At 42.8% G+C, this 12454-nt stretch overlaps 1 protein-coding gene across 1 annotated transcript; it reads right to left on the bottom strand.

The window, feature by feature from the left end:
* Positions 1 to 7867: 7867 nt before the first annotated feature.
* Positions 7868 to 11454, bottom strand: LOC124704544 (protein NUCLEAR FUSION DEFECTIVE 4-like). The gene is made up of 3 exons (XM_047236848.1): positions 11343 to 11454; positions 9288 to 10225; positions 7868 to 8748 (listed from the first exon to the last, which is right to left on the bottom strand). The coding sequence occupies exons 2-3, from the start codon at positions 10223 to 10225 to the stop codon at positions 8238 to 8240; spliced, it is 1449 nt and encodes a 482-aa protein (XP_047092804.1). The 5' UTR covers positions 11343 to 11454; the 3' UTR covers positions 7868 to 8237.
* Between the last annotated feature and the right edge of the window lie 1000 nt (positions 11455 to 12454).

The raw sequence follows: 12454 nt of genomic DNA on the forward strand, positions 1-12454 counted from the left end.
TGTTTAGTTTTAATTAGCTTCTTATAATGAGATAATTCTTTGGAGTCAATCTTGTGTTGATTTGATTCTTTGATATAATTTGGACAACCATTGTCTCTTGATTTATTTGGTGTCTTGTCCAAATTATATCTTTCTTTGGTTCTTGAAAGTATTGTGCATGCATCTTCTATATATGTCTATCTTATGGCATGTGTTACTTTCTTTGATCCAATATATAGGGTAAACTCCATCAAATCCTAATTTGGCTAAGATGTGCATGAAATTCAATTTCATATCTATATGCACATAGTATTGTGGAGTTTGTCCTATATGTTGTAGTGTGTCTAACTACTTTGAACCCAATTAGTTTGGGGACCTTTTTGTACTTACCTTTGTGTTAGGTACAATGGATATGCATTGGATGCTTGTCTCACTCTTGGGGAGAAGTGGTGACTCAATGGTAACTTGAGGCAAGCTAGGATGGTCAACGAACACATATCTACTACATCCTCACCAATGCTATCTCGGTAACAAGTATCTTCTCATGCATATTTTTCTAGCATCCAACCATGTGGTTGCATCTTGGCATGAATCTCTTGATTTGCAAATGTTGTGCTTCTTGCTAAAATCTTAACGAAACCTCTTTATTGCGAATGTGAGTAGTTTGAGATGATCACATATGTTGGGAAGTATATAAAATCATGATTATGATTCACCCATCCCATCTATGCCTATCTAGCAATTTTATTGCATATCAATTCCTCAAACTTCTCACATGTGCAATATCGATGAAAGTGCAAATTGAGTTACTTCTTTTAGTATCCTCGTTTGTGATACTTGTTGCCTTTCTCAAATGCATCCCAACTATCTTCTATCCCTTGTTGATATTTGTGATGTATTTTAGTTGTTTGTGGTTGAAGTTCATGAATGTACAATAAGATAAAATTGAGCCTTTGGCCATGCTATTAAGCAAAAAAAATTCTTATTGGTATATTGCATGACTTTGTCTTGGATATCATACTATTTTTCTTGCGTATCTATTTTATGTGTGCATGTTTCTTTGTGGATAAATATCTTTGTGATATTGCCCACTTAGAGAAACTTATGCACATAAGAGATGATACATCTCTTTTTGATATCTTATTTATTTATTGTGTGTTGATTGGTCATGCTAAGCAATATAATTCATTGAAGACTATGACGATGCTTTTTGCTCATCCTTGTAATAGTCTTATAATATGCTTTATCATGCCTTTCACATATCCTCTTGGTTGAGCCTTTTATTATGGTGCCTCCTACTTGTTGCTCAACTATTTGTTTGTTGCAAGTGTTTAGCTTACTTTTATATCTATGATCTATTACAAATGTTTGTGTTTTAAATGAGGGAGTGAGGATTCCATGTTATGCATATTGTATTCAAATGCAACATTTTATTTTATGCATGTACCTTGGGGAGCTTCCTCATTTGATTTAGAGCACTATCTTGTGGTGATCATTAGAGTTTGATTCACTTGGTATCTTTTTTTTTGAATGATATTATGGGAGTGATGATTCCATGTTTGTGCACTTTATACTCCAATGCAAATTGTCTAGTTTTGTGCACAAACCTTGGGGAGCTTCCTCATATTATTTAGAGCAATCTTCTTGATCTTATCATAATATCTATCTTTCTTTTGGTATCCTCTTTGTGGTTCATTTGGTTGCTTGCTTCATTTGTTGAAGCTTCTTGACTTTGTTATCTTTTTGCAATCTTTGATCCTATCTATAGTGTGATTCCTTCCGAATATTCGTCATTGGATATGTGCATTTGATTCCACTCAAATTATGAGAAATGCACACGCTATGGAGGAACTCTCACTATATTGGCCTTCTAATTTTTTTACCCATTTCGGCAATTGGTGCCAATGGGGGAGAAGTTTGGAGGGTTTAAGGGAATTTGGTTATGACTTTGCTTTGTGCTTAAGCATGTGCCTTTATTGCATTGCATCTTGTTGCTTTGCATAGTTGAATAGTTAGAGGAAACTCCACTAGGCTTTGAATGCCAATATATGCAATGAAAGTCAAGATCATTCACACACGCATATATTATGGGGGAGTTTGCTCTACATATTCAACTTATTTGTTACTTAAATTCCTTATATAAACCCTCTCAAAGAGATTGTCATCAATTACCAAAATGGGGGAGATTGAAAGTGCATGGAGCCCCCATGTGTGGTTTTGGTAATTAATGACAATCCCTATGGACTAATGTTTGCATTGAGTTATATTTGTAGGAGTTATCCATAGGCAATTCTTGAACCATATGTTGGCTTCAAGGTTGCAATAAGAAGAAATTGATGAAGGATATCAAGTGTCAAGTATGTCTTGAAGATGAAGATGAAGTGAGCCCTCAAGTTACTTCAAGACATCAACATGATGAAGAATGAAGAAATGAAGTGCAAGTTCAAGATGAGCCATCTCGAAGAGATCCTTTGCTTGAGTCTAGCCATCCATATGGTGATCATGGATATGTGAAGATGCGCCAAGAAGAAGCTCTCCCATGGTGGATTATGGGGGAGCAATCCACATGGTGGTCATGGTTATGTGAAGATGCGCCGAAGAAGAAGCTCTCCCATGGTGGTTTATGGGGGAGCAATCTACAAGACTTCGTCAAGCAAGCACAAGCAAGAAAGGCGCTCCATCTTGTTGAGGTCAAGATCGTCGTCATCAAGCTCAAGTGGAACGCGCAAGTATAAGGTTTGCTCTTGATAGGGTTTCTTTCTCACCGGTCTCATAGTGTAGTTGGAGACCGGTTTATAGTTTAGTTGCCGTACTATCAAGAGGGCTCTCGAGTGAGTAACTCGATCGTATCGTTCGGAGAGAGCTCAAACCTTTGCATCCTTGCATCATCTTTCTTGGTTGTTATTTGGACCTTATCCATGTGATGTTTTAGAGCTTGTGCTCATTCTCATGACAAGCTCTAGTTCATCGAAAACGGATTTCGCATAGATCACTTGTTGCGTTTTCGAGTTTGGTTCATCATCTTTCTTGGTTTTATTTGGATCTTATCCATGTGATGTTTTAGAGCTTGTGCTTATTCTCATGACACGCTCTAGTTCATTGAGAATGGTTTTTGCATGGGCAACTTGTTGCATTTTCAAGATTGGAGGTTTTACCGGTATGTCTTTTTTAGATAGGTCAAACCTTTCATCATTTGTTTCTATCCTCCCTTGTTGGACTATGATGGTTTCCTGCATGATCTTGTAGAGCTTGTTCCTAGCTTTAAAACAAGCCCAAGATCATCGAAATCGGAGTCCGGGTGCAAAAGTTATGCCCGTTTTAGTTTTGGTGTTTCTGCAGTTTGCTTTGGCCGGATATTTCGGAAATATCCGGGCCGGATTATCCGGGCCGGATATTTCGGAAATATCCGCCCCCCCCCCCCGAAATCGGCTAAGGACCTGGGGAATTGCTGCTCAGTATAGGGGCCGGATTTTTGGCCGGATTTTGTCCAGGTTTTGTCCCTGAGGCCGGATAATCCGGCCCCCGGATAATCCGGCCCTTACTTAGGCCGGATTATCCGGCTCCGGTTTTGCCCAAACGGCTCGATTTTCTTGGGGGGTATAAATACCCCCCTTCTTCCTCCTTGGGCTGGTGCTTCTCTCACTCTCTCTCTCCTCCATTGTTGAACTAGAGAAGCTTGCACTATCTCTCATTCCCTCCATGATTCTTGCCCCCATTTGAGGGAAAAGAGAGAGGAGATCTAGATCTACACTTCTACCAATCAAATCCATCTCTTTGTGAGTGGAACTCTCTAGATCTTGATCTTGGTGTTCTTTGTGAATTCCTTTGTTCTTCCTCTCTTATTCCCCCAATAGCTTTTGTAGCTTTGTTGGAATTTGAGAGAGAAGGACTTGAGCATCTTTGTGGTGTTCTTGCCATTGCATTTGGTGCATCGGTTTGAGTTCTCCACGGTGATTCGTGGTGGTGAAAGCAAGAAGGTTATTACTCTTGGGTTCTTGGAACCCTAGACGGATTCTAGACCTTTGTGGTGATTTGTTGGGAGCCTCCAATTAAGTTGTGGATGTGTGCCCCAATCTTTGTGTAAGGCCCGGTTTCCGCCTCGAAGGAAATCCCTTAGTGGAACCGTGACCTAGGCCTTTGTGGCGAGGGTCACCGGAGATTTAGGTGAGGCGCCTTCGTGGCGTTCGGTGTGTGGTGTGAGTACCGCATCTTGGGGTGAGGCCTTTGTGGCGTTGGTGTGCATCGAGCAACCACACCTCAAGGTGAGCCTCTTGTGGCGTTCGGGAGCACTAAGCAACCGCACCTCTCCACCGGAGATTAGCACTCGCAAGAGTGTGAACTCCGGGATAAATCATCGTCTCCCGCGTGCCTCGGTTATCTCTATACCCGAGCTCTTTACTTATGCACTTTACCTTGTGATAGCCATCGTGCTTGAAGTTATATATATCTTGCTATCACATACTTGCTTGTATTGCTTTGCATAAGTTGTTGGTGCACATAGGTGAACCTTTGCTTAGAATAAGTTGTTGGTGCACATAGGTGAACCATAGTTTATAGGCTTTGGGCTTGACAAAGTAAACGCTAGTTTTATTCCGCATTTGTTAAGCCCATCTCGTAAAAGTTTTAAATCGCCTATTCACCCCCCCCCCTCTAGGCGACATCCGTATCCTTTCAGAGGTCGAACTTCCGTACCTAGTCGTATCTCTGAACAACAAAAATCTACTTCAACAAGTATAATTAATTGGGAAAATTGGCTAAAAGTTGGTCAATCTAAGATCATCTACCCAAAGTTGATTAACTATTGGTAAAATACGCATTAGGAGCTTGGTAGCAAATAAAGATCAACACTCAGCCGCTCCTCCAATTATATCATTACGTTGAAAGACAAAACTACCTCTGATTAGTGAACGGAGTTGCACATAAAATGCTCGCTAGGCCGATTTCGATCAACTAGATCATAAATCTCCATCGGCGTGCGCTTGCTGCTAGCGCAAGACCCGGCGGCATATCAATCAGTACGACATCCATCATTTGCCAAAGTTCATCCACGACGCCACCCGTAATTCATGCATATTGCACGGTTACTAGTGAGTTGCAACTAGACTGGTATTGCTTCATAGCTGCGACTTAATCATATTGCTTCAGCCTAAGTAAATTGGGGGAGTATATAAGGCTCACATCTTTCTTCTTGGGCTGGTTGCTCCTTTCCCATCTCTCTCCTTCATTGTGAACCTTTAAAATTTGTCCTACCTCTTTTTCATCCTATGCTTGTTGAATCGTTTTGAGGGAAAACTGAGATAAGATCTAGATCTATGTTTCCAGCAGTCAATATCCTCTCTAAGTGAGGGTACACATAGTAGATCTAGATCTTGGATTTCTTTGTGTGATTTTCTATTTGTTCTTCATCTCTTATTCCCTCGATAGGTTTTCTTGTTTTGGTGGAATTTGAGAGCGGGAGATTTGAGCATCTTAGTGGTGTTCTTGCCATTTCATTTGGTTCATCGGTTTGAATTTTTGTGGTGATACGTGGAGGTGAAAGTTTGTGAGTATGAGCTTGTTACTCTTGGGTCTTTGGACCCTAGACGACTTGATGATCTTAGTGGTGTTCTTGGGGCCTTTAATTAAGTTGTGGAGGTTACTCAAGCGTGAGGCCTTCGTGCCGATTTCTTGGGAGCCTCCAATTAAATTGTGGAGATTTCTCTAAGCTTCATGCGGGTTTGTGACCACCCTCAAGGATCACTTAGTGGATCAAGGATTTCATTTTGATGGGAAGGGCTCGAGAATACATTGAGGTCTTTGTGGCGTTTGGAGTGCTTTGTCCTCCACGGTGCTCCAACGGAGAATAGCACTCGCAAGAGTAGATTGTGAACTCCGGCTACATCACCGTCTCCGTGTCACCTCGGTTATTCCTATACCCGAGCTCTTTACTTATGAATTTTACTTTGTGATAACATTTGTGTTTGAAGTTATTTATCTTGCTATCGCATAGTTGCTTGTCTTGCTTAGCATAGTTGTTGATGCACATAGGTGAACTGTAGTATATGTAGGTTTTGTGCTTGATAATTTAAAGGTTAATCGTGAAAGTTTTAAACCGCCTATTCACCCCCCCCTCCCCACCCAGGCGGCATCTGTGTCCTTTCACCGTCATTAAGCTCTAACACCCACCCTCACGTCTATGGCCGCAATATTTTTTTTATTACTTTTCTTGGGTATTGAAGCCTCAACTCTGGTTTTAATTTGTGTGCACCTAACCAATTTACCCATCAGTCTTAACTGGAAGACGATTGGTCATTGCACTTAAACACTCCCCTCACTCGTCTATGCTTTTTTTTGAAGTATTGACGTGTGCAGCGGGGAAGGCCACAATAAGTATTTTTTAGTTGCATTTCTTTGGGTATTGAACCTTCAACCCCCGGTTATAAGTTGTATGCACCTAACCATTCACCCATCAGTCCAAACTGAGAGAGAGGGAGGGGGAGGGCCGGTCATTACACTCTAACAATTTTATCAATGGTCAATCAAGTTTGGGTAGATAATCCAAGGTTAATGAACTTTGGGTAAATAACCAATTTTCCCTAATTAATTAAGCTTCTGCTAACCAATGCAATTCAACTTGTAAGATTTAAGTAAGAAGTTTCCATTCCGAAAATGATCGGCAGAACCTAGCAACACGCGAGGATGAAATCTTATTGTTCATTACTTCAAGATCAGTGTCATACGGAGTATTCACCAAGGCTCCTGTATTTATCATGCATGTAATTAATCAACCATTAATGTTTGTAGCCCCACTACTGCATGTTGACTTACTGCAATACCCATTCAGCTCCTCGCAAATGCCAAATAATGTGTAGAACTTTTAAATATGCAAACATGTCTATTCCGTTGAGTAGGTGCATATGAATGGTCTATTTTTTTACAATATGGTAAATATAAAAAAATTGTGGAAAATTAGTGTACACTTTTTGATAATTTAGATATTAGAATTTGGATTACTAACATTGAACAATAGGGAATATACTTGACAGAACCTACAATAACCAATGTATATTTGAAATTTGAGCATTATTTTAAAGAGGTTTTGAAATATAAAGTAACAAAATTTATATTTGAATATCCATATATTATCAAAGTACAAACCACATATCTTTGGAGAAAACATGGAGCTTAAGACATTCGAAATTATTGTCACTTCATTCCTACATTTTTCAAAACTCAAAAATCATAGGGGAAATCTATAAGTCACCAAATAAAAGGAAAGACATAATTAAGTATGCATGTCCATATTTTAATCAACGAGTTACTCTCCAGGCATGTTGACAAATATTCATGAGGAAGGGAAAAGTAGGCCAGCATGCACAACGACTTTTGGTGCTCTATGTGATCGTGTCATGGTGCGAGCTAATGGTAATTCGCCATGGTAAATTTTCCGCATTTGAGATGACCTATATTAAAAGCTAATTTTTAAGCTCATCTCAATGCTGATGATTTCATCCTCACGCGTTGCCAGGTCTCAAAAATCCGCGTCGGTTTTCATTCTCAGTATATTACTACTCCGAACCTCCTGCATATATCTTTCTACTACAGCTTTACACCTTTCTACTACAGCTTTATGTTTTTTATCACGTCGCGCTCTGCCGCATCTTTATACTTGTTTTTTCTACGGTGGCATTTTTAATCTCCTGCGTTCACTACAAAGAAGAACTTCTTTTTTGTGAATTACTACAAAGAACGAAAATTTACTACTACTACTAGGTTAATTATCAATTAAGAAACTGGTAGATATATACTGGAGGCAGGCTAGCCAATCTTTGCTCTTCCAAATAATAAAAGACAAAACGGCGGTGTCTCTCAACCACTTATTAGGACACCAGGTGTTCAGGTACTGGGCTTTCCAATTTGCAGAGCTCCGATAATTTATTTTATTTCAAGTTTTCAACAGCCGTGATGAAACATACAATAGACCACATGTATATGCAAAGTTCCAGCGGAACACTGAAGTTCATCTCACCCCCAAAATAGAAACAATGAAGAATTTTATTCCCCCTCACCCAAAGAAATAACTGAAGAAGTTCAGACTGAACACACAAAAACACCGTACACTTCGATGCTTCATGATACTGTCATACTGAACTTTCAGTCTGTAGCCACTAGGAGACGTGGTCATGACCCATAAAATTATGTGTAGTTCGTGAGCAGGAGGACGACGCAAAAAAAAACTTCATCCTTGTGCTTCGATACCCATAACTTTGATTTGCTCCTCAACGAGGTGTACCATACAGATTGGTGTACACAATCTTCGTCCGGTGGACCAGGATCAAGCTCAGGATAACAGCGATGACGCAGAACCCTGACATGATCAGAGACGAGATAAAAAAGCAGATGGCCCCCTCACACTTCAGCGCAGGAGTGGCGTCTGAGACCATTCCAAGTAATCTGCCGGGCATTGTCACCACCATTGAGTTCAGGTGCTGGCTAGCTTGCTTCTTGGCTTCGTAATCATAGATGCCGCTGGCAATGATACCCGAGAAAACCAGGGACCCTGCGGGGTTTGCGACAGTAAGGAAGTTGTACAATGCTCCGAAATTCTTCACGCCAAAGAGTTCGGAGGCAGCAGCTGGCACGATGGCCCAGTGGGCGCCATACCCGAGCCCGATGAGCAATGTGCCAATGTACATTGTGCCAGGCCAAGCCATTGCGAAGGTGAAGTGTCCAATTGCCATGAATACTTGAGCTGTCGCTAAGGCAATTGCCCTTGGATATGCGTAATCCCTGAAAAAGAAGTGAGAACAAACAAAATTAGAACGGGGACATTTCTCTGCAGACAAGGATATTACTCATTGAGCAGAGGAACTCTACATGTATTAATTGATCAGAACAATACTGCTCGTGATTGACCAAAATTATAATCTGATCTTGCCTACTAGCTCCCTGCAATTAGTTTCGTTCCTTTTGTGAGCTCACTAAATCTAATGTTTGTATCAATTTGATGTGTGTTTGGATGACATATTCTGTCCTTGAATCTCCCAGGCTGACGCCTATTTCTTTTTAACTGATTAGCAATCAATTGACGACACCACTAAAAACTCTTTTTCCATGAAAAAAGATATTCAAATTACATATAAACTAAATAGGGTAAGCGTTTCCTTAGGATTGTGAGCTTAGTCAGCATGAGCATTGAATCAGTGCTGAAGAACAGCATAAATCTGTTATGCAACTTCCCATTGGAGAATGCTCCATATGAACTAAACAGAATACTGCTCATCTAATGAGACGCAAATGTCAGCAAAGAAGTGTCACATAATCCTTACTTGACAATAATCTCTGATAAGTAGCCCCCAGCAACACGTCCAAGGAAGTTCCAGATGCTAATCATTGACACGAAAATGTGGCTTTCCTCAAAACCCAGTGACTGGCTCATTTGCCCAAGATTATCAATCACAGTAAGACCTGATCCTGACCCCAACAGAAGGGAAAAAAATAGAAGCCAAAAATCTGCCTTGATCATCGCCTGCAGCAACGTGAAATCCTCTCCTCGTCGTGGACCTCTCCTCCTTTTAACCCTGACAGCGCCAACAGCAGCTGCCTGGAATAGCCTAGTCTGCAACTCAGCAATCCTCTTCTGCCTCTCCGAGGCTGGAAGTAGATCAACATCTTTTGGTTTTACATCCTCCACCTCACTGAGTATAACTTCATTTTGCTCTTCGGACGGTACTGAACCACTTGCTTCTTCTCTTCGTGGTGATGGTAACAGTGCTGCATAGGCACTCTCGTCGTCATTTGAAAAGAAGCTGAGTATCACAGGGATGACTATTGGAAGTAGCAACAGGGCTATCAGAATGATGGTACACACAACCATAACTGTTTCGCTCAAGCCAACAAGGTCTTCAAGCAGCATCACACCCATCAGATAAGCTGCTAAAACTAAGCATACGCTATATACAAACGTGAAACTTATACCATCAGACGGCCGTACTTGTCTGTGACCCCCAACTGGTCTAACAACGAACATTAAAGCGACAACTACCATTGCTGGCCCAACAGCAACCATGAATATCAGTGCAGCGTCATCAGGCGTGTGCATTATTGCATAAATCTGTGTTATGATTGCACCACTCAGACCAGCAAATCCCTTGAGGATACCAACAATTGGTCCACGGTTCTTGGGGAAGTTTTGAACACATGAGACGAGTGCAGCAGTATTGAAGTATGTCTCACCATTATTTCCGATAAAAATTAGAATGCACATCTGCGGTGAGACAGGAAACTTTTAGTCCAAGAGTCAGCAAAAATTAATTGGAAAAATACAAATTGTAAGCAAGGGTCCGATTAGATCATATTGAAATTTGAAACCATCCAAATTTCCATATGCCACAAACTAAAATGAGGACTTGGCAATCAGTGCTTATAAATTAAAAGAATACAAATAATATTAGCTCTCCTTCCTCATGGACAGACAACAACAATAATCCTGTGATTTTAGTAATTTTCTGAAGTCACCACACACTGCTTGGGAATTCCACATAGCAAGTCTTTTCCGTAATATAAAATATAAGCATATGATTATATATCATAATTATAATCCTAATTTTTAAGACTCAATGTGGTTGCAACGCGGCAGTGGCTGGATAGACTGATATAATAACGCACAGCTAAGTTTCTAGGTTGAACATTGCTAATTAACATGAACTATACGAAGCCCATGTTTCTTTTCTAGTGTTTTTGCAGATATTAGATAACGAAGGTTAACTAAACGCACATGGGAAGCGAGATAGCGACCACTAGCATTTCCTAAGAAGAAAATAAGTACACAGTGATGACTAGGAGGCATATTCCACATGCTGTGTGTTAGAATATTCATAGAACATACAGCAAAAAAAAGTAAACTGTTTGAACCAATAAAAATCTGGAAATGATTTCTGGACATAGCTTTCAACAGTATTGTGGATGAACAGAAAGCATGAAGTCCAGCAGCAACGGTGTTCCAATATCCAAAACAAGGAATTGGCTCCTTCTCAAGTTGAAGAAGAGCGGCTCTCCAGCATTGTTGCCGGACATGATTAATTTCCAATCCCAATCTCGGAAAAGTTCGGCCGACTATTTCGACAAAGCACGGTAGAAAGTGAAACCTCAACAACCTCTACACACACAAGTTCATGAATTTTTCCCATCACAGCAGCATCGTGCACGTTTCGGTTAGCGCAAAAGTCACCGAGAAGAATTAATATTTTCTAAGCATTAGAATAATAATCTTGCTGCAATCTGCCGCAGCACATGAGGCTGGGAGAAGAAGAGGGACATGCTGACGCGGAAGCATCTGAAACAGGAGGACTGGCATGATTGAGTTGGAGGTGAAGGGATCTTACCGCCCAGAGCGGCGGCACGGCGACGCGTCGTGTGACGGCGAGCCAGACCCATCCGTATCCGACGAGGTTCTGCGCGGCGCCGATGAGGAGCGCAGCCCAGAGCGGGAGCACGGCGCAGAGCGTGCCGGCGAGGAAGCCGACGCTGTCGCCGAGGTCCTTGGCGACGCCGAGGCTGGCGACCTGGCGCTGGTTGTAGCCCAGCGAGGACTTGATGACCGGCGACAGGCTGCCGAACAGGTAACCCACGCCGGCGACGGACTGCATCCACATCGCCGCCACGAACACCAGCCACCGGTTCCGCAGGAACCCCCGCACCCGGCCCCCCACCTCCCCCATTGCCGCGCGGGGCTAGAATGATCGATCCGAGCCGAGCACCTGCGAGCAGCAGCCCCACGAATCCAATGCAAGAAAAGCTGAACCGGGGGCCAAAGAAGGAAGTACGGGCTTGGGACAGGAACAAGAAGCTGTCTGGAGGCGAGCCAAGAGCTAGCTGGACTGCCAAGAACCGAAGTGACGGCGACCCTTGGGGAGGAGCCGCGGATCGAGATGCGGAATCAGCAACGAGCGATCTTCTTCGCTGGCGTTACTTATCGCTGACAAGAACGTGTGTCCGAGCTCGAATGGCTGGGACGGAGCAAGTTGGAGAAAAGAAAATTGGGATCGAGCATCTGCTACGGTTTTTCTTAATCTGGAGGGGTGTAGGCAGTAGGCCCGCGTGGCGATGGCGAGAGGGAGGGCGGCAAGGCGACAAGCCCCGACTTTGACACGACGTCGCGCGCCGAACTTTTCTACTCCGGTGCGCGCCTGCGGCCGATGCGACCGCCGAGTGACGGCGACCGCGCATCGTGGGGGACAACGACGAGCCGACGTGGAGACGAGGCCAGGTGAGGGGTGGATGGGCATCGGGTGGGCGGCGGCGCCGGACAAGGCCCATCTCGCCACCGCCGAAATGCGTGGATTCCGTCGTCCACGGTGGCAGCGGTGGCGGAAAGCTCCAACGCAGGGGCCCGACAAATTGTCCGGTCGTGGTGGGCGACTTGAGCGGCGTAGTACGGTTGTTTTCGGTGTCATGCTGGCGGTTGGTGACTAGCGATTCGTCGCGCGCGCGTTGC

Source organism: Lolium rigidum, chromosome 1 (genome assembly GCF_022539505.1).
Source record: "Lolium rigidum isolate FL_2022 chromosome 1, APGP_CSIRO_Lrig_0.1, whole genome shotgun sequence".
Lineage (NCBI taxonomy): Eukaryota > Viridiplantae > Streptophyta > Magnoliopsida > Poales > Poaceae > Lolium > Lolium rigidum.